Source organism: Kogia breviceps, chromosome 9 (assembly GCF_026419965.1).
Source record: "Kogia breviceps isolate mKogBre1 chromosome 9, mKogBre1 haplotype 1, whole genome shotgun sequence".
NCBI classification, from domain to species: Eukaryota; Metazoa; Chordata; class Mammalia; order Artiodactyla; family Physeteridae; genus Kogia; species Kogia breviceps.
In genome coordinates, this window is record NC_081318.1 from 13,914,598 (window position 1) to 13,940,888 (window position 26,291).

Sequence of the window (26,291 nt, forward strand, 5' to 3'; positions counted from 1 at the left end):
AGTTAATGTAATACTATATCTTTCCCCCACAATCCTTCCACCCCGCAACTTTCCTTTCCCACTTTCCCTGTACCTCCTACTGCATACTCTCTACAACCAGTGTCAGTGCCAACAGCACTGGGTCCTTCCTGGGCTTTCTCGACGCCCATTCAAAAATATCCCGCCACACTCACACACAAATGGGATTCTCTTCTTGCTATCGATTTAAACATTTTTATACAGCTTTCTTTTTTCACTTAACAACACATCGTGGATGTCTCTCTAAGTCAATAGGCAGAGATTCAATGCACGCTGGTTCGAGCTGTGTTAAGTCTGGACAACGATCAACCGCGTTGCTCCCAGAACCCTTCCCCCTCCACACAAACGCTTTTATCCATAACTTCTTTACCGTTCCTTTTACTTCTAGAAGATTCTCAGAAGAAAGATTGCTGGGTCAAAGGTCACGCACATTAAACATTTTAATAACTATTCCGGGATTACTTTCCCAAAGGGCTCTCTCTAACACTTCACATTTCCATCAGCAACGCTTGTGAGGGTCCCTGTGCCCCCAATGGCCTTTAATATTCCATCTTCACTCAGCAGGGGTGGGGAGAAACGAACTTTCTTTTTAAAAGGATATTCCCTTTCATGTTTAAAAAGAAGGCTAACACTTAAGCCCGTTTTCCAATTCGGCGTGATTGCTTTCCCCTGGCGGGGCCCCTGTTCCTCTTCCCAGTTTCCCTGAGCGTCGTCTAGGGTTTGGCTTCCGCGATGCTGCCCGGCCGTTTGCAGGTGGGCGTTCCCTGCCGCTCCGCCTAGCGCTGGGGGCAAAGGTGCGGGGTCAGCTAGCCGCGCTACTTCCCGACTCCCGGACTGTGAGGGGGCGGTGCGCGCTCCCGGGCGGCCCCACTCCCCTCGTCCAGGCGAAGGCGCTTCGAGAACGCCGAGCGCGACCCCCAAGTCTGTGGTGCCTCTTATTCTTTCACCACTTTGAGGGCGCCGGCGACGAATCCCCGGGACGCCGAAGAAGCGGCTGCGGACTTCCGAAGGCGCGGGCGTGAGGCCTAGCGCCGCTGCGGCCGCTGGGGCCGGAAGGCGCCGAGCCCCGATCAGCTGCGGGCCGGGGGCGTGGCGAGGCCGGATTCTGTTTCCCCCTGGCCCTGAGGAGCTTTCGGTTTCGTTTCCGGCCAGCGTCTCCACCTCGCGGGAACCGCCCGCGACCCTCTAGTCCCAGGCCCGACGGCCATGGCGCCAGCCGCACTCCTTCGTGAGGTGACCCAGGCGCTGTGCGCGGCCGGGGGCGCCTTGGAGCTGGAGGAGCTGCGGCGCCGCTTACGGTCGAGCGTCGGCGGGGACGTGCTGGAGCGGCTGTTGCGGGAGCGCGGGCGCTTGTTGGTGGCGCGGCGGGCGGCCGGGGCCGGCGCGGCGGCCGTCGAGCGTCTGGTGCTGGCCGTGTCGCCGCTGCGCGTGTGCGGCGCGTACCAGGGCCCGAAGCCGGGCTGCGTGGGGCTCTGCGCTCAGCTGCACCTCTGCAAGTTCGTGTTCTACGGCAAGTGCAAGTTCCTGAGGGACGGGTAAGGCGCCGCGCCCCGCAGCCCGACGGCGGGGAGAGGGCCTCTTCGCCCCCATCCCGGTCATGGCCCTTCATAAATTCGGGGGCGACAGTGAGGTGGCTGTTCCCTGGCCTCTCCCCGGAATTCCCTTCAGCGAACATTTATCGCGGAACTGTGCGCCGGACTCCGCGTCGAGCGGTGTCCTCTGGGCCCCTGCGGTCTCAGAGAGCGCGACTTAGAGCCCAGCAGGGGGTGGGACACCCTGGGAGTGGCAGTTCTGGGGTGGGGCTGGGGGGCGCTGGCCGAGGGAAGAGGGAGGGATCTCCAGACGGAAAGGGGCTGCGGAGCTCCAGAGCGCCCCGGGCTCCAGAGCTGGCTGTGAGGGCCCACGCAGAGGCGGGCTCTGTGCCCAGCTGCCGAAGGACTCTTCTGGAACCTTTCTCACTTGCTTACAAGCCGGCAGTGGCTTCTGCTGCATTTAGAATAAAATGCAGGCTCTTTACCGTCGCCCCCCGCCCCCCCCGTGTCCCTCAGGGAACCTGGGCCCTGCCGGCCCTCCATCCTGGTCCCCTCCCGTGATTCCCTTCTGGTCCGGGAACACTCCCAGTCTTTGCTTATCTGGTGACCTCTGCTCTCCTGGACCGCCTTTCCTGGTTTGCCTGCTGTATCGTTCAGGACTCGACTCAGGCATCACTTTTCTTCCTCTTCATCACATTGTGCTGTTTACTTTTCTCATAGCGCCCGTCATGGCCGCGCATTCCTTCAGTAGAACGGAAACCTCGGAGAGCAGAGGCCCCCCTGTCTTGGACCTGGCTGGCCTTTCCCGGCCCTCAGCTGTGTGCTCTGTGCCTGGCAGGTGCTCAGTGAGATTTGTGGAGTGGATTAATGAGGTTAATGCTAAAGAACTTGGACCTCACCCTGAAGGTGATGGGGCCCGTCAAATGGCAGGCGAGTAGCCATCAGGTGTGCGATTGAGGAAGAGATCTTAGTGGTGCGGGTGCTTATTTAGAGGAGAATGTGATGCAGACCTGTTTGGAAGCTAGTCTCGTTATTTAGAAGAATTAGTTTCTTTTCTTTTTTCTGCCGTAACATGGTAGGCATTATTTGTTGCTCACATCAGGTCTAAGGGTAAGGTTTAGTAGTCAGCATGGGGTAGGGACCTTGATGCATGCAGTCATTTAGGGACCCAGGCTGGTAGACCTAGACTCTGCCCCCCTCAACCCAGGGCTCTTTTTTTTTTTTTTTTTTTTAAACCCATGGCTCTTAAGGCCATCTGGGTATCAGGTTCCAAGGAGCAGGTGGAGGAGATGGAAAGTAGAGAGCTGGTGGGAGGTTTTATGGGCCAGGTCTGGAATGGTAGCTATCTTTCTGTCCATGTCACTTGCACCACAGGATCTCTCATGACTCTGCCTGGGTGCAGGGGGAGCTGGGAGATGTGGTCCCTGGGAAACAGCTGCCCAGAGATACCCTTAAGAGGAAGGGTTGTATGTGTGAGAAATTTGGGAGAGTTGGTGAGAGGGTGGTGACAGGATCAGAGAGCTGATGACTCATTTTTCTTTATTAGTGTTGACGCAGAGCTGACTTCCCTTTCTTACTGTTGACAAGACACCAGGAGAGGGTTTTGTTTTGAAGCGTGCCCTGGGGGTAGCTGTCCAGGTCTGAAGCTTGGGAGGATCGCCAGGGCCCCGAGATGCTAGTTTGGGGACTTGCTGGGCAGTGTATGCCATGGCTGCAGCACCAGGAGTGGGCTTGATCTGGGGTGGAGGCTGAGAGTGGAGCCCTGGGGCAATTGGGCCTGCCGGGGCTGGTCCTCCGGGCGGAAGGAGGAGCACACCTGGAGAGGAAGGCAGACACAATAAATGGCGGATGGAGGGACCTAATGAGGGGGGCCACTGGTGGGTCTTGTTAATGTCCGTAGTGGGTAAAATAAAGATGGCAGCCCTATTAGGCTAATTCCCAAAATTTGGGGCCCGATTTTATTTGTCTTGGAAATCTGGTATTTACTGGCTTGGATGATCCTGAGTTTTCTTCTTTTTTCCCTTTTCCTTGTGGTTTACACAGGACAGTTTGTTGAACCTTCCTTCTCTGTCTGTTTCTGGGTTGCATAAGGGAGAGTGGGTGTGGTCAGCTGCACATTCTATACTTTCCCTGTGAAGTTACTTGTCTTCCTCAACCACAGGGTCAGCTGTCTGAGAAGTAGATCATCACTGCTGCTTTTGTTCATTGGTGACAGCTGGGGAGGGTCCCAGGTCCCCGATTCCATCCTGTGCTTAGGGGGCAGTGAGCACAGTGGTTAAGAACCCAGCTCCAAGGCAGGCCTGCCTTGTTTCTACCCTGGCTCTGCTCCTTGCCTGCTGAGTGATCTTGGGCAAATTAGTTTTTATTTGAGCCTCAGTTTCCTCATCTGCAAAATGACGTAGTATTATCCACATTATAGGCTTGTTGAGGACAGTATGCGTTAACTCACAAAACATTTAGGCAAACCCTGGTTTGTGGTGAATGCCCAATGTGTTTTAGTAGCCATTATCATCATTGTAATTACCAAGCCCCTCTGCCTAGAATGTTCTTCCCAGCTCTCTGTGCCTGGTTTCTCAACCCTAAGTATTTGGCTCAGGTTTTATACCTTGCAGGCACCATCCCTTGATTGCTTCCCCACTTGTGTCAGGCTCAGGTGCTCCTCTCTGCGCTGATGCATCCTGAGCACAGCTGACCTTGCACTTCCCACAGCATTTTAGAGTCATCTCAATGTCTGTGTCTCCACTAGAGAGAAGGAGAGGAGTTGGATGACTCCAAGGTTTTCAGCCTGTGCAGTGGAAGAGGGAAGTTGCCCTTTACTAAGATGGGGGAGCCCATGGGAGGTGCAGGTTTGGGGGAGTAGATCCCATCCAGTGGTTCAATTTTCTTTTGAGATGCTTATCATAGGTATGGCAGTGTCTTAAGTCAAGCAAATGCTATTTACATGACTTTTCTGGGTCCTTTTGACTCAGGTGATCATTTGAAATCTTATCTTTGCATCATTGGGGTGTGGTGCCAGTGCCTGGCTCACAGAGAGTTTTCAAGAGGGGCTTGCTTGTTGATCAAAAGAATGAGGAGGGGAGCAGAAAAAAGGGCTGGGCCTCAGTAGTGGGGTGTGTGTGTGTGTATGTGTATACACGCCTGTAACCACAGGCTGTCCACACTCATTTATTCAGCCAATGTTAAATGCCAGTAAGTGCCCAGAGACTGGCACGCTGTGACCCTTGGGGAATGGCCCCATCATTCTCATCAAAAACCTGCTGAGAGGTGCTGCCGTGGGCCTAGAACTTGCAAGGCACCATTTCTTCCTTTGTAAATAAGCGCTATGATTTTTCATTGCATAGACATGCTGGTTTTCTCTGGTGCTTCTAAACAATGTCAGGAATTATTCCAGAAAATTTTTCTTAAAGATTGATTTTACCAGCTGTATTAGTTTGCTTGGGCTGCCGTAACAAGGTACCACAGACTGGGTGGCTTAAACAACAGAAAGTTATTTTCTCACAGTTCTCGAGGCTAGGAAGTCAGAGGTCAAGGTGTCGTCGGCAGGTTGGTGTCTCCTGACACCAACCTTGGCTTGTAGATGCCTTCTTCTCCCTGTGTCCTTACATGGTCTTCCCTCTGTGTCCTGATCCCCTTTTCTTATAAGGACACCAGTCAGATTGGATTATGTCCCCCAGTGACCTCATTTTAAGTTAATCACCTTTTTGAAAGACTCCAAATACAGTCACTTCTGAGGTACTGGGAGTTAGGACATCAACATGGGGTTTTGGGGAGATGTTTCAACTGTGACCCCAGCCCTGCTTCTTTGCAGGAAGGACTGTAGGAGCAATCACAACTTGACGTCCGATCACAACGTGCGCGTGCTGAAAACTCACGGCGTGGACCACCTCAGCTACAGTGAGCTCTGCGTGCTCTTGTTACAGAACGACCCCTTGCTCTTGCCGGAGGTGAGTGCCACGAGAGGGTGGGCCTGAGTGTAAGTGATGAGGGAGGGACTAGGAGGTGGGAAGACAGGGAGACGTGGCGGAAGAGAGGCCAAGGGCCCCACTGTGATCGCTGGGGTCTGCCTGGAGGGGGAGACCTGGACTGAGCTCCCGGCTCTGCTGATTTTTAGCCCTGCGATCTTGTGCCAACCTTGCTCCCTCTTGAAGCCTCCTTTCCCTCTATGTCAGTTGGGCTGGTACCTCCTTTGCAGGGCTTCTGTGAGGTTGGGGGAGCCCATTTAGCCAGTGGCTGCAGCCAGTTGTTACACAGAGCGGAGTGAGTGAGGGATTGCAGCTGGCCCCTCCCTGTCTAGCAGGACTTAGAAAAATGCAGGTACCGCCAGACCCCAGAGGTCTGTGGGGAAGTTTTCTAACTTGGTTTGATGTGAATTCTCATACTGCATTTCAGACAGTAACCACCCACTTGTTTTGAAGCTCACTGCAATGGTCATGGACTAGCTCGGGTCCTAAGAGAAGAGGGCACCAAGGTGGGATTGGCAGTGTGAGCGATTTGTTGGGGAGGGAGCAGCGGAAGGTGGGGAAGCCTGCCGGTGGTGGCGGCGCTCTGACATCTGTGGCAGAAGGGGAAGGAAGGGACCCCGTAGGAAAAGACCCCGACTGCAGTGCAGTCCTCAGAAAGCTTCCGCCCAGCCAGCGCAAAGCTCTGAGCTCAAGTCCCTATTGGTGGCATCCTGTGTCTACCCAGAGCGACCTGCCTGGTCGTTGGCTGAGAGCAGCCCTTGGGAGCGCCCTGTGTGTAAAGAGGGCAGCTGCAGGGGGCAGCAGCTGGGCCGAGAGTTGCCTGTGCTCTGTGGCAGATCTGAGTGGTCGTTCTGTGGGATGCTGTGGCACTGCTTCTCGGATGAGGCAACAGGGATTAGATGGATATATTTTAATGACAGTGCTTCCTTATTACTCAGTTGAAACCTCCCATTTGAGAAAGATGCTACATAGCAAATGACTGGCACATAACAGGTATTAAGTGTTTTCCTTTGCCTTTTGAAAACTAGTATAGATTTAATTCACCTAACCTTTATTGACAATCCATTACAGACGAGGCACTGGTGGTAAGGAGGTGAAAGATCCTTTCTGCTCTTCGGGGGGGGCACGGCTACTGGGTGGGACAGTAGCGGATGAAATCATTGGCGGATGATAGCAAGGTGCTTTAGCAGGAGTCGGTGCTCTGGTCTCGGAGGCACAGTATGGGCACTGGGGAAGGTGCCCTGGAGCAGATGGTGCCTGCTCTGGGCGCTGGAGGGTGAGTGAAGGATGAAGGTCTGGGAAGAGGGAGGCAGAGAGCGGGGAGCCTACCTGGTCAGGGCACAGCGTGTAAGTCGGCACGACCCGGGCTTAGGGGCAGGGGAGAGAGAAACGCGGAGGTGGAGGCTCAGCCATACAGCCGCCTGTGTCATAGGCAGGAGGTGGGGTGAGGTGGTGTTGGGAGGGTAGGCATTAATGTTTTGGAGTGATCACCTTGTTAGTGGTATGAGAACTGAATCAGCAGGTGACCTGCCTGGAATGCGCAGCCTCTGTCTCCTGGGGTGTGTGGGGTGCTTCAGGACACAGTGCCAGCACATGGGCTGTGACCAAAAGCTCGGATCCAGGGCGGCTTTCCTGCCAAGTCTGCTGCTCTCAGGCTAGCCCCCTTATCAGTTGACCATTTGGGGGCTGCCACCATGAGTTGAGCACCCACTGTGTTCCAGGCATTGTATTAGTCACTTGGTATATTTCTTATTTAATTCTCACAATAGCCCAGCAATGTAGGTGGCATTATTCCCATTTGGGGGATTAAAAAACGGAATCTCAGAGCTGGTGAGTGGCCTGCCCAAGGTCAGACAGCTTGTAAGTGGCAGGATCAAGGTTAGGGCCCAGCTCCCTCTGATCTTTTCCCTCGGGGCTTCCATTTCCAGAAGGGACCCCCTGCTGATCTGGGCCTGGGTTCTGTAGCCCTCTGTTCAGTGTAATGCCTGTGAGTTGAGTGGGTGGGCCCTTGGTGGTCTCTGGTTTAGTTCCCATCTCCAAGAATGTGGAATGTAGAGGAAAAGGAGCAGTTGATTCAAGTTCAAGCCCCACCTTACCAACAACCCAGTCCAGCAGGTACTGTATGTGTGAGGTGTGTTAGACAGCTGTGTGACCCAGGGCAAGCCTGTTAACTTCTCTGAGTCTCATTTTGCATTTGGGAAATGAAAGGGCTGTATTTGGCTTTCTTGAAGATACTTTAAACCCTCAGAGCCTCCTTGACCTAGAATTGGAGAAAACAAGTGTTGGGAGAAACTGGGCCCTGGGTTAGAGAGAGTTGGTGAATCAGTGGGGGCAGGGGTAGGTAGTATGTAAGGTTAGTAGTGTAAGGTTTGCTGTGTGAGTTACATTAAAATGTTGTCTCATGTGAAGGGAGCAGCTCTGATCAGCTGGATGTTCTTTGGATTTTCCCGGTGGAGGGGCTTGTTCTGAGCAGTCCGCTGTCCTCCCCGGTCCCATTTACCAAGGGCATGTGGTAGCAGCGTCCATCTAGAGTGAGGGGTGTTCTCAGGGCTGTGCGACCAGTGTCGCGACGGGATCGCAGCCTTGGCTAGGTCTCTGGAGGAACCTCTTCCTCTAGTAGGCGGCTCAGTAAGAAGGTGGTGTTGTGTGAGGCCTTTCTAAGCTGCTGTCATTTTTTCCTTCTCTGTTCAAACAGATCTGCCTTCATTACAACAAAGGACACGGATCCTACGGCTCTTGTTCCTTTAAAAAGGAATGTGTCAAACTCCACATCTGCCAGTATTTTTCACAGGGTGAATGCAAGTTTGGCACTGGCTGTAAGAGATCCCATGATTTCTCCAATTCTGAGAACCTGGAAAAACTGGAGAAGTTGGGCATGAGGTCAGAGCTGGTGGGCAGGCTGCCTTCCATTTACAGAAATGCTCATTACATCAAGAATAAGAGCTCTCCCTCCATCAGAGTGCCGCCTCCTCCCTCTTGGTCACAGGGGACTTCCGGTAAGGCTCTGGGCTGGGGCTCCTGGATGCCAGCTGACCCCTAAATGGCATCTGTGACTTTGGGCAAGTCTGTGCTGCTTCTAGTAAAATGCAGTTGGCCATCCTCTCCTAGCCAGTGGGGATTGTGAAGATGAATTGAAATCCGAGCTGTGAAGAGCAAGACATTCTAAACAAATGCCGACTGGTGTCGAGGGTGGGTGAATTCTCTCCCGTCCTAATCTGCACAGAGATGGGAGATGCTGCTTCTCCCTATCCAGTCTTCTCTCTGCCCCCCTGGAGAGCTTGTTTTCCACTGAGGGACCCCAGAGTTAATGCCGTGCTGTACAACTCTGGGGCCATCCTTTGCATTGCATTCTGTTTAGATATTTTTTTTAATGTGTGAATGAAGCATATTTTATTTACTTATTTTTGAGTGAAGCATATTTTAATTTCAGCTCTCTTCTTGACATGAATGGATTTTTTCGTCACTGCAGATTGACTTTGTTCACCGCTCATCTCTAGACGGTGCCGACCACAGCAGGCACTGAGACATTTGTTGAATCTGTCAGGACACTTAAAAAAATGTTTTTTGAGAAATATCAGGCTTAGTGACAGGCAAATGGGAGAATTTTGAGCAGAGATTGTTTATTTAATAAGCATTTCTTGAGTACCTGTTGGTAGGGACGTGAATACCATGGTCCCTCAGGGAGGCTGTGATGTCTTGGTGTCTTTCGGATTTTCACAGTATCTGCTGTTGGCTGGCCATTCTGATGATCCACTTTCTCATTCAACAAATTTGAGTCCTGGCCATGTGTTGGCCACTATCCTGGGCCCTGGTTATACCTTGGTGACTGTGAGCCGTGGCTCCCCCCACACTTGTTAGCTCTAGTGATAATCTAGGATTTTTAATAGAACACTTCCTGAAATACCAGTGCCAGGATGACCAGCAAACAAACTTATCACTCTAATTTTACCTGGTTTTTATATTTGAAAGTTGTCCTCGTCATATGTTTTTTCTTTGCATTTTCTTCAATTATTTTTGGTTAGATTCTTTCAACAGTAGGAAGCCTAGAAGCAAACAGGTTTTGCTTTAAATAGTTTGTTAAAAGTGTCAATTGGATTATGGCCTTGTTAGAAAGGGAGGGGAGGATACCTGCCTGGGGGGAGAGGGAGGGCAGCTCTAAGGCTCCACAGGTGTAGGTTTTTTTTTGTTGTTTGTTTGTTTTTTTGCCGTAAGCGGGCCTCTAACTGTTGTGGCCCCTGCCGTTGCGGAGCACCGGACGCGCAGGCTCAGCGGCCATGGCTCACGAGCCCAGCCGCTCTGCGGCATGTGGTATCCTCCCGGATCGGGGCACGAACCCACGTCCCCTGCATCGGCAGGCAGATTCTCAACCACTGTGCCACCAGGGAAGCCCTCCACAGGTGTAGGTTTTAAGGTGCAGCCTTTGGCTGTGTGAGGGGCCTATAAAACAACAAGGGAAGATGAATAACAAAATAGGGAGGGTTTGCTAATGAGTTTTATATGCTTATATGGTGGCAGTTGGGGCCCACCAAAATGTAATTATTAGGTAATGGCTCATTGAAGCACTTCTAGTAAAGGTAAACTTTGAGAGCACTTGCACGCTCTTGTTATATTACAGTATTTTTAAAAAATTATTTATTTTTGGCTGCATTGGGTCTTCATTGCGGTGTGTGAGCTTCTCATTACGGTGGCATCTCTTGTTGTGGAGCACGGGCTCTAGGCACGCGGGCTTCAGTACTTGTGGCTTGCGGGCCCTAGAGCTCAGGCTCAGTCGTTGTGGCGCATGGGCCTAGTTGCTCTGCGGCGTGTGGGATCTTCCCGGACCAGGGCTCGAGCCCATGTGCGCCGCATTGGCAGGCAGATTCTTAACCACTGTGCCACCAGGGAAGTCCCTACAATTTTTATAATTAATCTAAATTAGGTTTCATTTTGAATTGTGGGCTTTCTGTTCATTGTTATTTTTTTCTTGGTATTGGCACCCGATTCTAATAGTTCATTGACAAGTATTTGCTTTTGCAATCAAATCTAGTTTATAAAATGCAGCCTTCACTTGCTCTCTGGGCTCATCACATCCGTAGATACAGAAGGAAAATGTGTTGGTTAGTGGTTCCCCCCTATTTAAAAAGTGTCCCAGGTTCCACTGTTGAAGACTTCTGATTGAGTCAATCTGAGGTAGAGCCGGGCACTTCTGTTTTTAAACAGGTCTCCTAGTGAATTGGGTGCAAAGCCAGAGTTGAGAAAAGACTCACCCTCAGCCCCCAACCATGACGTCCTGGATTTGGCAAGCAGCCCTGTGACCTTGGGCTCCCTGATTCCTCCCTAAAAAGCAGAGGGCCCACCTGTATGTCCAAGGGTGCTTTCATCCAGAACTTTATAAGATTTTATGAGGTTGCCTTGCCCACTTTTGCCTCATGCAGAGGGATGAATGAATCCTTTTTTCTCTCCTTTGTACCTTGAACTACCCCAACCCCATGTCAGAAGCATCGGTGATACATCTTTGCAGTATTTCTTTGTAGAAAGAAGAGATGCACGGTCTGTGTCCCCAAACACTGACAGCCAAGAGGAGAGTGATCAGATTTGCTTGTTCCATATCTGGAAACGTTGTAGCTTTCAAGGTGAGTCAGGGGAAACCCCTTCATCCACTTGTGGGCGGGATAACTGCTTCTGGTTCCCAGAGCTCTGCTCTGACACCACCCCTCGAGGTCCTCTCCCCCCCCTGCCCCACCCCCCGTCCAGAGAGGGTCAGGCCATCTTAATTGTGAGCTGGTGGCACTTCAGTGATTTTGTTAGGGAGTTGAGGGTGGTAGGAATTACTTGAGTTTCTAAAAATCAAACTGTAGATGGGGAGCATGACTGTTTGGTTCATGCAGCAAATGAGTGTTAAGTGTTGCCCCTTGGTCAACGTAGCGTGAGGTCACAGACCTGCAGAGACACTCGGATGCCCAGTCTAGTATCCCTTATGGAGGGAGGTTGTAGTCTCAGAGATACCTTAGAACCTAGGAACGCCCTCCCTCAGGAGGAGACACCTGTGTTCACTCTTGGGAGATGAGTATTTATTTAAGTTTGGGGTTTCTCTCCACATTCTCTCTTTTATCAGAAGTAGCAAATCTTGTTGTGGGTGTGGGTGTGGGTGTGAGACTGTATTTTCACTAAACCTTTGTTCTTGCTGCTGTCCTGGGTTTTGATTGAAGAAAGATTCCTTCTCAAATTTGGTGACTCTGCTTTAAAAAAAAAAACACACCAAAACTTCCTGTTTTGTTTTCAGTCTTTAAAAACTACCCAAGCAATTCATGAATACTTTCACTTTGTAAAAGAGTGAAATGATACGGAGTAAAGCCTGAAGTCTTCCTTCAGCCTTCTCTGAAGGTAAACTTGTGACGTGTGGTCATATTTGTTTCACATATTTTTCAACAGATGGGAACATGCACATTATTTAACCTTCTTTTGCTTAATGGTGTGTCCTTGAGACTTTTTCTACATTAATATGTATGTGTATGTCTACCGGGATTTTAAAAACAACTGTGTAGTATTTGATTAGAGTGATTTTTTTTTTTCCCTTGAGCATCTGAGTACACATGTGTATTTCCATAGATAGATTCCTGGAAATGGAATACTAGGTCGAGGAATATGTGATATATATATATATGTATGTATATATATATGTGTGTGTGTATATATATATGTATATGTATATATATATATATATATAGTGTTAAAAATCAGCATTATTAGATATAATTTACATGCAATAAAATGCACCCATTTTAAGTATACCCTTTGAGTTTTGGTAAGTAATGTTTGCCCATGTAACTATCACTATAATCTAGATAGGGAACAGTTCTCTCATTCCAAAAATTCCCCTTAATGCCTCTATACAGTCGATCCTCACCCCCCAGTTTCCCGACCCAAGGCAATCCCTGATCTACTTTTTGTTGATGTAGAGTAGATGTGCGTTTTCCAGAATTTTATATAAATGTAATCATACAGCATATATTCTGTTGCATGGATTAACTACAAGTTGTTTATCCATTTATATGTTGATGAACATTTGGGTTTCCAGTTTTTGGCTTTTGTAAATAAAGCCTCTATCAATATTCATGTACAAGTTTTCATGTGGATGTATGTCTTCCTGTCTTGGGTAAAGACCTAGAAGTGGAATGTCTGATCGTATGATAAATGTGTGTTTAACATTATGAGATATAGCCAGACTGTCTTCCAAAGTGGATGTATTTCACCTTCCCACCAGCAGTGTGTGAGTGTTTTGGTTGTTCTGCATCCTTGTCAACACTTGGTATTGTCAGTCCTATAAATTTTAGCCATCCTGGCAAATGAGTAATATTTCATTGTGGCTTTCATTTGCATTTCCCTGATGAGTAATGATATTTAACATTTATTTTCATGTGCCTATTGGCCATTTGTATATCTTCTGTGAAGTATGTGTTTAAATCTTTTGCATATTTTATAGGCAGAAAACAGTTTTGTTAAGATATTAAGTATATTTCATATAGTATACAATTCACCCATTTAATAGTTTTTAATATAGTCAGAGTTGTGCAACCATCATCGTGGTCAATATTAGAACATTTTCATCACCTCCAAAGAAATCCATAACCATTAGCAGTCACTACCCATTCTTTCCTCCCCCCAGCTCCTGGCATTTACATTATGTCTCTGGGTTTGCCTGGATATTTCATATAAATGGAATCATACAATGTGTGGTCTTTTGTGACTGTTTGGCCCATTTTTTATTGGGTTGTTTGATCTCTCATTATTGACTTCTAGTAGTTTTGAATATTCTTTATTCATGTCTTTGTCAGATATAGGTATTGAAAATATATTCTCCCAGTCTGTGTCTTTCATGTTCTTTTTTTTTTTTTACAGTATCTTTGGAAGAATATGTTTTATGTTGATGTCCATTTTAATATATTTTTTAATGGTTCATGTTTTTTGTGCCCTAAAAATCTTTGTCTCTTCCAGGCCCAGGAAAATGTCTCTCTTATGGTTTTTTTTTTTTCCTCAGAAGTTTATAGGCTTAGCTTTTATGTTTAGGTCTGGTTGTTTCTCTTGATCTGTTTTCTCCAAAAATTATTTCCTTAGGGGTTGATTCTTCTGTGTGAGTTAGCTGCCTGTCTGTGTTATTTTTCCTTGTGTGTTGAGTGGCTCTTGGTTGTGTGCCCATATTGGTACTCAAATCCCTGTGCCTACTGGTGGATGCCGATTCTGATTCCAGGCTTAATGGGGAAGAGGCGTTAAGTCTTGCTTGGTTGGTTGCGGGGTCTGCTAGCGTATGTTCGAAGGTCAGGGTGGGGGCTTTGATGACTTTCTCGCATGCTTCTCTCTCCAGCCCCTATATCCACACCCACATGTTCCGTGCGACAAAGAACAAGGTTGCTGGGCACAAGCAAGGCACTGATGGGGCACTTGCTCCACTGGGTTCTGATTCCTCTCAGTGCCCTTGTCCGGGTGTCTTTCTTCCTCCTTGTTACATCTGACTCTGAGTTTGTGAAGCCCCCAGCTCCTTCCTACTTCTGGGGTGGCTCTCTATTCTCCATGTATTTTTCTCTCTTTGTTGGTTTGGTTCTTACTGCTTCATATTTTTAGAAATTCTTCAGTAATTCTGGTCTTTTGATAGTACTTCTGTTTTCCACTGCTTTTGGATTTCTTCTTCTCTGTGGTCTGTCATTTCAAGGGAAGTAGGGAGAAAGGGGATGTGGATGTGGGTACTTTGCTAATTTGATTTGGTTTCTGTGACTAACCTTCTAGAAAACCTAGACTCGGGAATGCAACAGTGAGGTGGGGAACATTGGAAGAAGGGAGGGAAACTGAGAGAGGGGACAGAAGGACCAGGAAAGATGTAGCAGAGAAGGGGCTTTACACCCCTAGCGCTGAGCTAGGTCTCTGCTCTTGCCATCTTCATGGCTGCAGTGACCTGCGTGGCATCCTCCTCCTCAGGGCACCTTCCGGCTTGTGAGCAGCATGGGCTCCATGCTCAGGTTGGATTCAGAGCTAGAAGCCTCAGGCCTCACAGTGCCTTTCCCTGGCCCCTATGTCCTTCCCAAGGAAGTGTCAGTGTGGAGAGGGGTGGGTGGTGCTCCTACCCTGACAGGTGCCTTCTTAAGGGGAGAGCCTTTCTTCAGGTTGTCCAGGACTCACCTGTGCTGGGCTGTATAGATGAGCGACTGAACACTCATTCCTCATCATTTCCCTTAGTGCCCCTAAGGAGGAAACAGGAAATCTTATTTGGTCGTGACCTCTGGACCACAGCTGTGGCCTTATCTATTCAGGTCGAGCCCCTGGTTATCACTTTATTGTCCACACCCCTGGTCAGGAGTCTAAGAGGGCTCCATTTGGCCTGGTGTGAGCTATTCCTGCCCTAACTCTGGACAGGTCAGGACATCCTGACTCCCCAGTGGGGCTGTTTCCAGCCTGGTTGAACTTGGCAGAGATTTCCTTGGTTGGGGTCCCTCCTCCTGTTCTCTAAGCCCTGTCGGCCTGGCCCCAGGCCTGGTCTTCGACAAGCCCAGGCCGTCTCCCCACTTCCTCCCTGGTCCCTGCCACCCCACTGATCCCTTGCAGAGTCTCTGGGAAAGAAGTGGCATTAAGACTTGCCTGAAAGACTGCGTATGATGTTAGAAAATTTTAATTTTTTTCAGGTGTCAAGTTAGGCATGCTTCATTGTTATTGTTTTGAAAGATGAATTAAAAATGTACAAAAGACAGTACGAAATGTCTTGGTCACAACCCTTTTCCCCAGCACCCAGATTCCCTTCAGAAACAGTCATTATTACTAGTTCCTTGAATATTTTTCCATCAAGATTTTATACAAGCACAAGTGTGTATGTTTAGTCTTTCTTTTTACACAGATGCACTCTATGAACACTGTTTTGTATCTTTTTTTACTTAACTAGATGTTTAATTTTGTGGAGTATATATTTTTGTGGTTCAAAATTCAAAACAAATCTCTCCTCATGACTTTGTGCTTCGCCACCCAGTCCTCCCCCCTCCCACAGCAAGGAATAATGTGTGCATATATGTATATTTAGTCCGAGCATCGCTAATCTTATTTTTTCTATTCTTTTACCCAAATAGAGGCATTCTACACCCGTGTATCTTTCTACCTAATAGTATAAACCCTGTAGGTGTCAGTGTGAAGATTCCCATTGCTCTTCTTTCCTGTCTCTCTTTCCTCTCACAACATTCCTCCGTCAGGATGTCCCAGAACCTCACAGTTTATTGAAAGGTAGAGGGAGGGTGTGGGCAGTGTTCCAGGTGAGCGGCTGGCATGACCCGAGGCAAGGCGGGCAGGAGGCGCTAGGAGGTGCAGGCCCCGGGAGCACACGGGAGCACACGGAAGGCATGGGGGAGTAGTTGGATGGAAACCATAGACCCAGGCCGTGTGTATAATGCCTTCGGGGGGTGGGGTGGGTTGAGGAGGGGTGAGTAACTTAGCAGCCAGAATGATCAAGGTGGGCTGAAACCACACTGCTGACCCACCTGCTGTAGGACCTGCTGGGGTTGGGATGGCTCTGGTAGAGATGAACCTGCTACCTTTTCTGGTGTGACCACGCCCCATCCAACTGTCACGTGTATAGCAGTAATGCACGACAGACTGCCCCTGCAGACATGGAGCCTTCGACCATCTCATGATCAGCTTCTTTACTCTCATGAGATGAAATTCATACATAACGTAACCCACCAACACACAGTTTTTAAAAAATCAGTTTAGTGTGTTTAATGTCCTATTAACAAGGGAGACGTGAAAGGAAAGTGTATATCCTAAAATGCATAGTGTTTGGTATATAAATGCTCAGGTATGACTGCATTAAAAAAGGCTCCCTCGTAGATTTCCAAAATGTTCCCAGGTCAGCAGGCAGCACCACACCCCTTGAGAACCGTGGGACTTGGCCAGGCTGTGTATTGCCGGTGTGCTCACTTCCTTATATTTTTATTTCAGATAGGTGCAGTAGAGTTCATTTCGATTTGCCATATCGATGGCAAGTCTTAGATGGAGGCAGGTGGAAGGATTTGCACAAAATGGAGCTTGTTGAAGAGGCATATAGCAATCCTGCAAGAGACGGGTATGAAATATGTCACTTGTGTCTGCTTTGTGCCTGGGCTTTTGTGTGTGGTACGGGAAGTTTAGACACAGTAGCGTTTAGTTTTGATGGGCTTCATACACAGACACACACACACACAGTAAGGAGGCAGGAAGCTCCGTGCACGAAATTGGAAGTTGATGGTCATGCTGGTGGTTGGTGCCCTTGTTGCCCCATCTTCCTCTTTTTTCAGGGAGGAGCTATGGGGAGAGAAGGGGTGGGTACCAAGTATTCTGAATTATTTGATGCTGGGATTGATCATATAAATATATCCTCATTGATTAGTCCAGAAAAGCAAGAGGCAATCATTTGTGATATTTTTAGCCTTTGTCTGTAAAGTCATACAGCTGAACTACTGTTTATTGTTCAGCCTTTTTTATTTTCCTGAGTATGTCCTAGTATTTTCACTTCATCAGTTGAGAGTAAATGGGGAAGTCCTGGGTGGCCTTATTTTCAAAAGCCTATCATATCTTGGATTAAACTTGCTAAAATGTGTTGCCAAGAAGAGAATTTGAGCCCGTTATTTGAGTGGATAAAATAAATTTGTGCTTAGGGTGCAATTATGTGCAAATTGCTACTGGTAAAGCATGTGAAACAGATTTTCCCCCTTCAGAAGATTAAGTGGCTCACATAACCAGCTCTTAGCTACGTACCCCCTTCTCTTTCTCTTCCTTTTTTTTTTCTGAGGCTTTTTCTTTTTAAGTTAAAATTTATACTTGGTGACATGCACAGATATTAAGTATATATAGTTCAGTGAGTTTTGAGGAAGGTACGTACGCTTGTGTAGCCAACGCTGTGATCCAGCTGTAGATCATTTTCATCATCCAGAAGGTCCCCTCCTGCCTCCTTGCAGTCAGTGCCCACCCTGTAAACCACCGCTGTTCCAATGTCTGTCAGCACAGATAGTCTCCTGTCCTTGAACCTCATCTGAATGGAGCTGCTCTGGACTGTTGCCTGGAGGCTTCTCTCAGGGCTCTGTTGTTGACGCTCCTCCCGGTCCACGTGTGCTCAGGCTTCCTTGGGGTAGGTGTTCGGGGGTGCGCCTGCTGGGAGGTAGGCTGGTCCCTCCTCAGTTCTGCCAGGGGATGCCAGGTTCTTTTCCACAGTGATTGTACTGCTTCCCACCCCCATTTAGCGGTCTGTGGTGACATGTCTCCCTCACATTTGGTGTAGTCTGACGACTGCGCTTTTCTAGTCGTCAGTGTAAAATAAGGTCTCCATTTTCATATCCCTGAGCCCTGGTGAGGGAAAGTGTCTCTTCACGTGTTCAATGGCCATTTATGCTTCTTCTGCTGTGAAATGTCTGTGCTTGTAGTTTGCCCATTTTGTTGAGGGGAAAGGTTGTGTTCTTCGTTAGTTAGTTTTGGAACTCTTCAAGTTTCTGGGTATTAAATGTGTGTTGAAAATAAATGAACTCCTGTCAGTTTATGATGTCTATTAATGAAGAGAAGTATTTATCCATCCTTTCCTTTATAGTTTTATACATTTTTTCTTTTCTTTTTTTTTTTTGGAGGTTTTATACCTTTTGTGTCGTAAGAAATCCTTCCTTATCCTGAGACCATAAAATATTTGTCCTGAATTTTCTTTAAAAATTTTTAACATTTTAAGAACTGTATTAACCTCTCCTTGCGTGTGGTGAAGTGTAGGTCCAGTTTCATTCTTATGCAGATGAAGTGCCAGTTTTTCCAAAGACCACTTTTTAAAAATATATTTAATTAAAACATTTAGAGTTTGGGATTGACATGTATACACTGTTATATTTAAGGTAGATAACCAACAAGGACCTATTGTATAGCACAGGGAACTCTGCTCAATATTCTGTAATAACCTAAAGGGGAAAAGAATTTGAAAAAGAATAGATACATGTATATGTATAATTGAATCACTTTGCTCTACACCTGAAACTAAGACAACATTGTTAATCAGCTATCCTCCAATATAAAATAAAAAATTTTAAAGAAAGAAGTAAGACACTAAAAAAATAAAAGTAAAATGTTAGGATAAAAAAAGTAAAAAAGAAGTATTCAAAAAGTAAATCAAAATGAGACAAATGAACCAAAATATATATGGGATAAAGGATAAACCACATAGAGAAGAAATATTCCAAGTGATTTGTTTAATACGTTGTAATTCAACTCTACATCTTTAGAAAGATATGTTCTTATGGATGAAAGAACAGCAAAAAAAAGAAGTCTTAAACTCTACTCAGCAAAAAAATAAAATTTAAAAATTGTGATAAAATAGACATAACATAAAATTTACCATCTTAACCATTTTTAAGTGTAAGGTTCAGTGGCATTAAATACATTCACATTGTTGTGCAGCCATCTCTACCATTCATTTCCAGAAGTCAGTCGATTTTTAAACCCACCAAAACTGAGCCAGATTTGGCAAAATGTGAATACATTTTATAGCTTAATTTCAGACTTAGATGCTAAGTACTACTTTTGTAACTAGGCCATCTTTTTTGCACCTGTTTTCAATTCTGTGTCAGGTATTGAGTTAGCAAATACACACCCGTCTGTTTCTGGCCTCTTCTGTTTCATTGGTCTGTGTGTCTCTGTGTCAACATCACACTGTCTCAAGTAGAAGAGCTTTACAGTACGTTTAGGCATGTGATAAGGCAAATTCCTCACCTTATTTTTCCTCAAATTGTCTTGCCTCTTGGTCTTTTGCTCCTCTTTAGAAATTTTAAAATCTGCCTGTTGGTTTTTCACAAAAAACTCTGTTGTGATTTTTTTTTAACTTGAAATTGCATTGTCTGTTATCAGTTTGGGGAGAACTGACATCATAATGATGCCAAGACTTTCTATTCATATATGTGATAGCATCTCATTTAATCGTGCTTTAATATTTTTCAGTAGTTCTCTAATTTTCTCCATTAAGGTCTTGTATATCTTTTGTTAGATTTTTTTTTTCTTTAGAGATTTGTTAGTTTCTTCATTTTCTTTTTCAAAAAAAATTTCTCCAGTTTTTTTGAGAGATAATTGACATACAACACTGTAGAAGCTTAAGGTGTAGAGCACGATGACTTGACACAAGTATATATTGCCAAGTGATTACTGCAGTAGGTTTAGTTAACATCCATCACCGCATATAGTTACCCCTACCCATTTTTTTCTTGTGATGAGAATTTTTAATATTTATTCTCTTAGTAACTTTCAAATTACCATACAGCATCATTAACTATAGTTAATCATGTTGTGCATTACATCCCTAGTTACATGTTTTTGTTGTTGTATTTTCTCCCTGCTGGTGTGTAGAAATGCAGTTGACTTTTCTATCTTATATCCTGCAACTTTACTAAAATATCTTAACTCAGAATCTACTGATAATTTATTTGAATTATCTGTATAGTTATCTATATGTTCTAGATATCTGTATAGAAATTAATATCTGTGAATAGCAGTTTGTTTTTCCTTTTCAACTCTTACACATTTTATTTCTTTTTATTGTCTTATTATAGTGGCTTAAGATCTCCTGTACCATGCTGAATAGAAGTGGTGATAGCTGGAAGATTATTCTTTTCTTCTTTTTTTCCTAATTTTAAAAGGAGTAATTTTAAAATGTTTTTCCTTAAGCATGTGTGAATGTTTGGAACCTTTGGCATTGCTAATCAATTCTGGTTTTATTCCTAGTATGCCAGGAGTTCTTTTTTTTTAAATTGTGTATGGAAATTGATTTTATTGAGTGCTATTTCTATGTTAATTAAGAGCGAATGTTTTGTTCTCCTTTACTTATTAATGCAGTGATTTACATTAATTTCCTAATGTTAAGTCCATTGCATTCCCAGACCTAAGTCATACGTAGCCTGTGTACACATGCACATATGCACACGATGGTGAACTTCGTATTGTCAGTATTTGGTCTGAGATTTTTGCATTTATGTTTGAATAAGATTGGTCTATAATTGTTTCATATTGTCTTTGCCTGTTTTTTTTAATTGAAGTATAGTTGCTGTACAATATTATATGTTACAGGTGTACACTATAAATGATGCCTGGTTTTTATATTATGAAATTCCTAGCCTCATAAAAATGAGATTGGGATGGATTCTTTTCCTATCCTGAAAAAATCCTGTGAAATTTGAATTATTTTTTTCCTGAAATGATCATGTGTCTAAAAATTTCTGAGCCTGATGTTTAATTCCTGAGAAGATTTTAAACTACTGACCCAATTTCTTTTTTTTTTTTTTTTTTTTTTTTGGTACGTGGGCTCCTCACTGCTGTGGCCTCTCCCGCTGCGGACGCGCAGGCTCAGCGGCCATGGCTCACGGGCCCAGCTGCTCTGCGGCACGTGGGATCCTCCCGGACTGGGGCACAAACCCGTGTCCCCCGCATCGGCAGGCGTACTCTCAACCACTGCGCCACCAGGGAAGCCCGATAGTGAATTTCTGTTCTTTTAGTGATTACCCTGGAAAACAGACCCTGTAACTTAATATACCTTAGTTTAACAACTTAAGCTAATCAATACCTTTTATCATTCTCCTGAACAATAAAAGAATCTTGAACACTTGAATTCTGACTAGTTCCATTCAAACTTATATACTGCTTGTGTGAATTTGGGGAAACTACTTAGCCATGCTGTGCCTCAGTTTCTGCATATGTCAAGTAGATAAAAATAATAGTTCCTATATCAAAATGTTATTTTGAGAATTTAAAGAATTAATGTGTGTAAAACACTCAGAACAATGCCAGGCATGTAAGATGTGCTGTGTAAATATTGCTTCTATTATTTTCTTAATCCCAGAAGTTAGAAATTAACATTGTTTTATGCAGTCAATATTTGTTTAAATTTAAACGTTTACCATTTTGGTTTTTTAATGTTTTTTTTAAAAATCAATATTTATTTCATATTGAAGTATAGTTTTGTTTTTTTTCTTTTTTTGGCCTTGCCACACAGCTTGCAGGATCTCAGTTTCCTGACCAGGGATTAAACGTGGGCCACAGCAGTGAAAGCCAGGAATCCTAACCACTAGGCCACCAGGGAACTCCCTGAAGTATAGTTGATTTACAATGTTGTGCTAATGTCTGTTGTACAGCATAGTGATTCAGTTATACATGTTTTTAAATATTCTTTTCCATTATGGTTTATCATAGACTATTGAATATAGTTTTCTGTGCTATACAGTAGGACTTTGTTGTTTATCCGTTCTATATATAAAAGCTTACATCTGCCAAACCCAACCTCCTACTCCATCCCTCCCCCAGCCCCCTCCCCCTTGGCAACGACCAGTCTGTCTCTATGTCCGTGTTTCTGTTTCTTTTTCATAGATAGGTTCATTTGTGTCATGTTTTAGATTCCACATATAAGTGATATTATATGGTATTTGTCTTTCTCTTTCTGACTTACTTCACTTAGGATGATAATTCTAGTTGCATCCACGTTGCTGCAAATGACATTATTTTGTTCTTTTTTATGGCCGAGTAATATTCCATTGTATATATGTACCACATCTTTTTTATCCATTCATCTGCGGATGGACATTTAGGTTTACCATTTTGTTTTTGCGCACAATTCCTTTGTTCATATGTTTCCGTGAGGATAATTTTCCTTTGAGTTCATCTTCTAGAAGTTAGTTTAGTGAGAGTCTAGGGGCAGATGTAGTTTTTGTTTGTCTGAGAGTGTTTTTATTTCATCTTCATTCTTGAAAGATAGTTTTATTGGGTATTTTCTCTCAGTTCTCCAAAGATTATTCCATTGTTTTCTGCTTCCATTGCTTCTATTTAGAAGTTAGCTGTCAGTATATATGTGTTAGTTTTGGGGGGCTACCATAACAGATTGCCACAAACTTGGTGACTTAAGACAACAAGAATTTATTGTCATAGTTCTGGAGGCTGGAAGTCCAAAGTCAGGGTGTCAGCAGGGCCATGCTCTGTCTGAAGACTCCAGGGGAAGATCCTTCCTTGCTTCTTCCTAGCTCCTGGTGGTTGTTAGCAGTCCTTGGTGTTCTTGGCATTCCTTGGTTTATAGCTGCATTACTGTAATCTCTAACTTTGTTGTCTCATGGCTTTCTCCCATGTGTCTCTGTCTGTGTCCAAATTTCCTTCTTCTTATAAGGACACCAGCCCTTCTGACTGGTGTTGAGGTGATACCTCATTGTAGTTTTGATTTGCATTTCTCTAATGATTAGTGATGTTGAGCATCCTTTCATGTATTTGTTGGCCACCTGTATGTCTTCTTTGGAGAAATGTCTGTTTAAGTCTTCTGCCCATTTTAGGATTGGGTTCTTTGTTTTTTTGATATTGAGCTGCATGAGCTGCTTGTAAATTTTGGAGATTAATCCTTTGTCAGTTGCTTCATTTGCAAATATTTTCTCCCATTCTGAGGGTTGTCTTTCCGTCTTGTTTATGTTTTCCTTTGCTGTGCAAAAGCTTTTAAATTTCATTAGGTCCCATTAGTTTATTTTTGTTTTTATTTCCGTTTCTCTAGGAGGTGGGTCAAAAAGGATCTTGCTGTGATTTATGTCATAGAGTGTTCTGCCTATGTTTTCCTCTAAGAGTTTGATAGTGTCTGGCCTTACATTTAGATCTTTAATCCATTTTGAGTTTATTTTTGTGTATGGTGTTAGGGAGTGTTCTAATTTCATTCTTTTACATGTAGCTGTCCAGTTTCTTATAGTTTCTTTATCCTTACTCATACTTTTGATACTCCATTTAACTTTCAAAAACACTTCATGCATATTGCATATTTATATCCAAGAACTCTAATGTTTGTTGTCTTTGGTGGACTGATTGTTTTTGCTGGGTTTTGCTCATGGTGTCTTGTTTCTGATTTATTTGATTGTAAGCCCATGTTTGCTGAAACTTTACCTGTGGAAATTCTTTTGAGGCCTGAGTTGAAGGTGAATTCCTTCCAGAGGGGATTTGTGTTTGCTTCTCTGGGAACTGCCACAGTGAGTCTTTCAAGTTAATTCTCACGCAGGAAGTGTGAACTAACTTAACTTTTGTGAGGCCTGAGTGGTTTATGAGTTCTCAGTGGAAGTTTTCTTCCTTTCCATCCAAAACCAACACTGACACAGGCAAATTTCCTTGCTGACTTTTTTTGCAAAGCAGATTCCTTTCCTGGCCTCCCTTCACTAAGGATATGTAGTCTTTTAGGATCATGGTTTTATGCAGAAGTATCTCTTCGGAGATTTGACCGCTGACCATATTCAGATCCTACATTTGTTTTCTGTTTCCTCATTGCTGCTAAAAGTAGGGCTTTTTGTCGTTACTCACGGACACTGCCCTTGGACAGCCACTGGCTTTAGTCCTCATTCACCTGGCTGGTTCCAGACCTTCCCTTTGCTCTTGGGGCACTTCAGCATTTGGAAAGGGAGTAGATCCTGGTGGCTCAGAGTACAGGCTGTTCTGCCAAACTGCTTGACTTAAACCCCAGCTCTGCCATCTATTAGCTGTTTGACCTTGGACAGGTTTCTGAACCTTCCTGGCTTCTGTTTTCATATCTGTGAAGTGGGGATAAGTTGCAACTTCAGTGTTATGAAGACTTAATCCTTTAATATGTACAAAGCACTTTGTACAGGGGCTGGCCCACCCCACATGCGTTCAATGTATGTTAACTATTTTTGGCTTCTGAGGATTTCTGTTTCTTGCCATTTCAGCAATGCATTTTAAAAAAGAATATTTTAATCAGTGTTTTCTGTGTAGTGAAAGGAATGTCATGATAACAGGTTTTCCATATTACTGTGATTTTATTATTTTCACACAGCAAAATGGATCTTAAAAAGCAAGTCCCGCATCCCACCCCAACACATTGTTGTAAATGTTCAGGTCACATGTATGTTCACATCTTCCAGCTGAGTATCTAGAAGACCATGGGGGAGCTGAGTATCTGAGTCCATGTGGCTGGTGGGTTTTCAGTTTACTTCTCATGTTCTTTTGTAGGATCACGTGCACCAAGTCAGCCGGTAGCTTTCTCACTGGTTTTCTGAGCTTTAACTCCATGACAGTAGGTGCCACCCGGGCTCGCCGCCTCTCCACGGCCTCCTCGGTCACCAAACCTCCACACTTTATCCTCACCACTGACTGGGTTTGGTACTGGAACGATCAATTTGGCTTTTGGCAGGAGTATGGAAGGCAAGTAAGTATCACGGAAAGAGGGTGAGTGTTCCTTCCTAAGGGTCCGTGATGGGGGAGCCTTTCCAAACATGGGCACAAGGATTGCTCTGGGGAGCCCTTGACAGAGCCAGAGATCCCCAGGTCCCCTTGTGATGCACTTGCTTTGCGGGAATTACGGCAAAACGGGATAATTTAGAGTTCATTTGTATGAGGTTCCATCTTTGAACAGTTAGCTATCTGTTCGTTCATTAGGACTGAATGACTTTAGTTGTAGTGAGATCACATTTCGTTAAATGGGGTAGAAAGATGCCTCTCTTACTGTTGAGTAGGTAACTCCAGAGCAACTGCCTGTGTGTGCTGGAGTGTTTGTGTAGCTGTGGAATAAAGTTGAAGGCTTTTCAAAGCTAGCTTTCTGCCTTATCTGTAGCAGCAACTTTACAGAAGGTGGGCAAGTATACGAAAATTGACTGATTTCAGCTATTGATTTGGTATCTGTGTCGAATAATTGCTGCTGTCAATTATTCAAAGATGTTCGTGGATGAATCAGATTAAAGGGAGCCCCCTGGTTACCTGTAGAGTTATAAGTATAGGGAGGTCACCATTTCTATAGTGACACCTTCTCCCAAATGAAAATTGGGATAGGTGGTCTAATAGACATTTGTATTCTTCTGGGTTGTAAGGCGCTATAGTAAGGCTTTAGTTTCTACTGCACTTGGGATATCTTTTTCTCTGGGACTTGGTAATGTGAGCTTCATGGGAGCTTTTGCCACTGGTGTGCCCCCCTGCTGAGGATGATGCCTGCACCTGGCAGATCCTCAGGAGATAGACTGGCCAGTTGAAGGACAGAGGTGTTGCTGCCCGTGCCCACTGGCCAGCTGGCCATGGTCACTCTCAGGAGATGGCTTGCGCCCTCATTCTTCCCCTCCACTTCTTCCAGTGCCAGCCTTCCCGCTTCACTGCTCTGTCCGTCCTCTTCCCCACCCTTCTCCCTCTCTGAGCATCCTGGGGTTCCTTCTGTCTTCCCTGGATTTGTCCAGGGAGGCTCTCCAGCATTTCTCTGGGTTTGGTCAGGAGGGGAGGGCAGAGGCCAAGCCTGGCATTGAGCGGGAGAGATGATGATGAGTGGAGCTCACTCGGAGACGTCATGGAGGAGCACACAGCAGGCAGGAAGCAACTGGCAAATGTGACAGCCGCTCACGTTTTGTTTGGTGATTCGTCCCCCCTCTGGGAGCTGAGTGTGATGACACGGGATCCTGGGTGACTTCAGAAACTGCGTTGTCACAACTTTGGGGACAGGGGTCTTTCTCCTCCAAACAGCCCAACTTAGAGTTTTCCCTTTTTCTTTTCTAGGCTGCTACTCCTTTATTGTGGTGTAGCTGGAGTGCATAATTTAGAACATTGAGTATTTAGAATAGCGGGAATCTCTGGGAATAACCTATCTGTGGGTTTTACCAACATACCACATGCCGGTGCATTCAGATGTGCATGTGTGGACTTGGTGACTTTCGGCTGTATGGTCTCATTTTGTACCAACGGCTGGGCCCCTCATAGGATGACCTACCTGTCCATTCTAGCTCTTCCTTTTCCACACATTTCTGATGTCACCCCATAATTGGAGTTCTTTCTT

General features: G+C 45.4%; 1 protein-coding gene across 3 annotated transcripts in view; it reads left to right on the forward strand.

The window, feature by feature from the left end:
• Positions 1–800: 800 nt before the first annotated feature.
• Positions 801–26,291, forward strand: part of PARP12 (poly(ADP-ribose) polymerase family member 12) — a 46,964-nt gene continuing 21,473 nt past the window's right edge. For all 3 annotated transcript variants that reach the window (XM_067042002.1, XM_059074889.2, XM_059074890.2), the window contains exons 1-6: positions 801–1,553; positions 5,359–5,494; positions 8,208–8,508; positions 11,026–11,124; positions 16,463–16,586; positions 24,491–24,686. In XM_067042002.1, the coding sequence (XP_066898103.1) occupies positions 1,225–1,553; positions 5,359–5,494; positions 8,208–8,508; positions 11,026–11,124; positions 16,463–16,586; positions 24,491–24,686 (1,185 nt within the window). In that variant the 5' untranslated portion in view covers positions 801–1,224. The remainder of the gene's footprint in view (positions 1,554–5,358; positions 5,495–8,207; positions 8,509–11,025; positions 11,125–16,462; positions 16,587–24,490; positions 24,687–26,291) is intronic.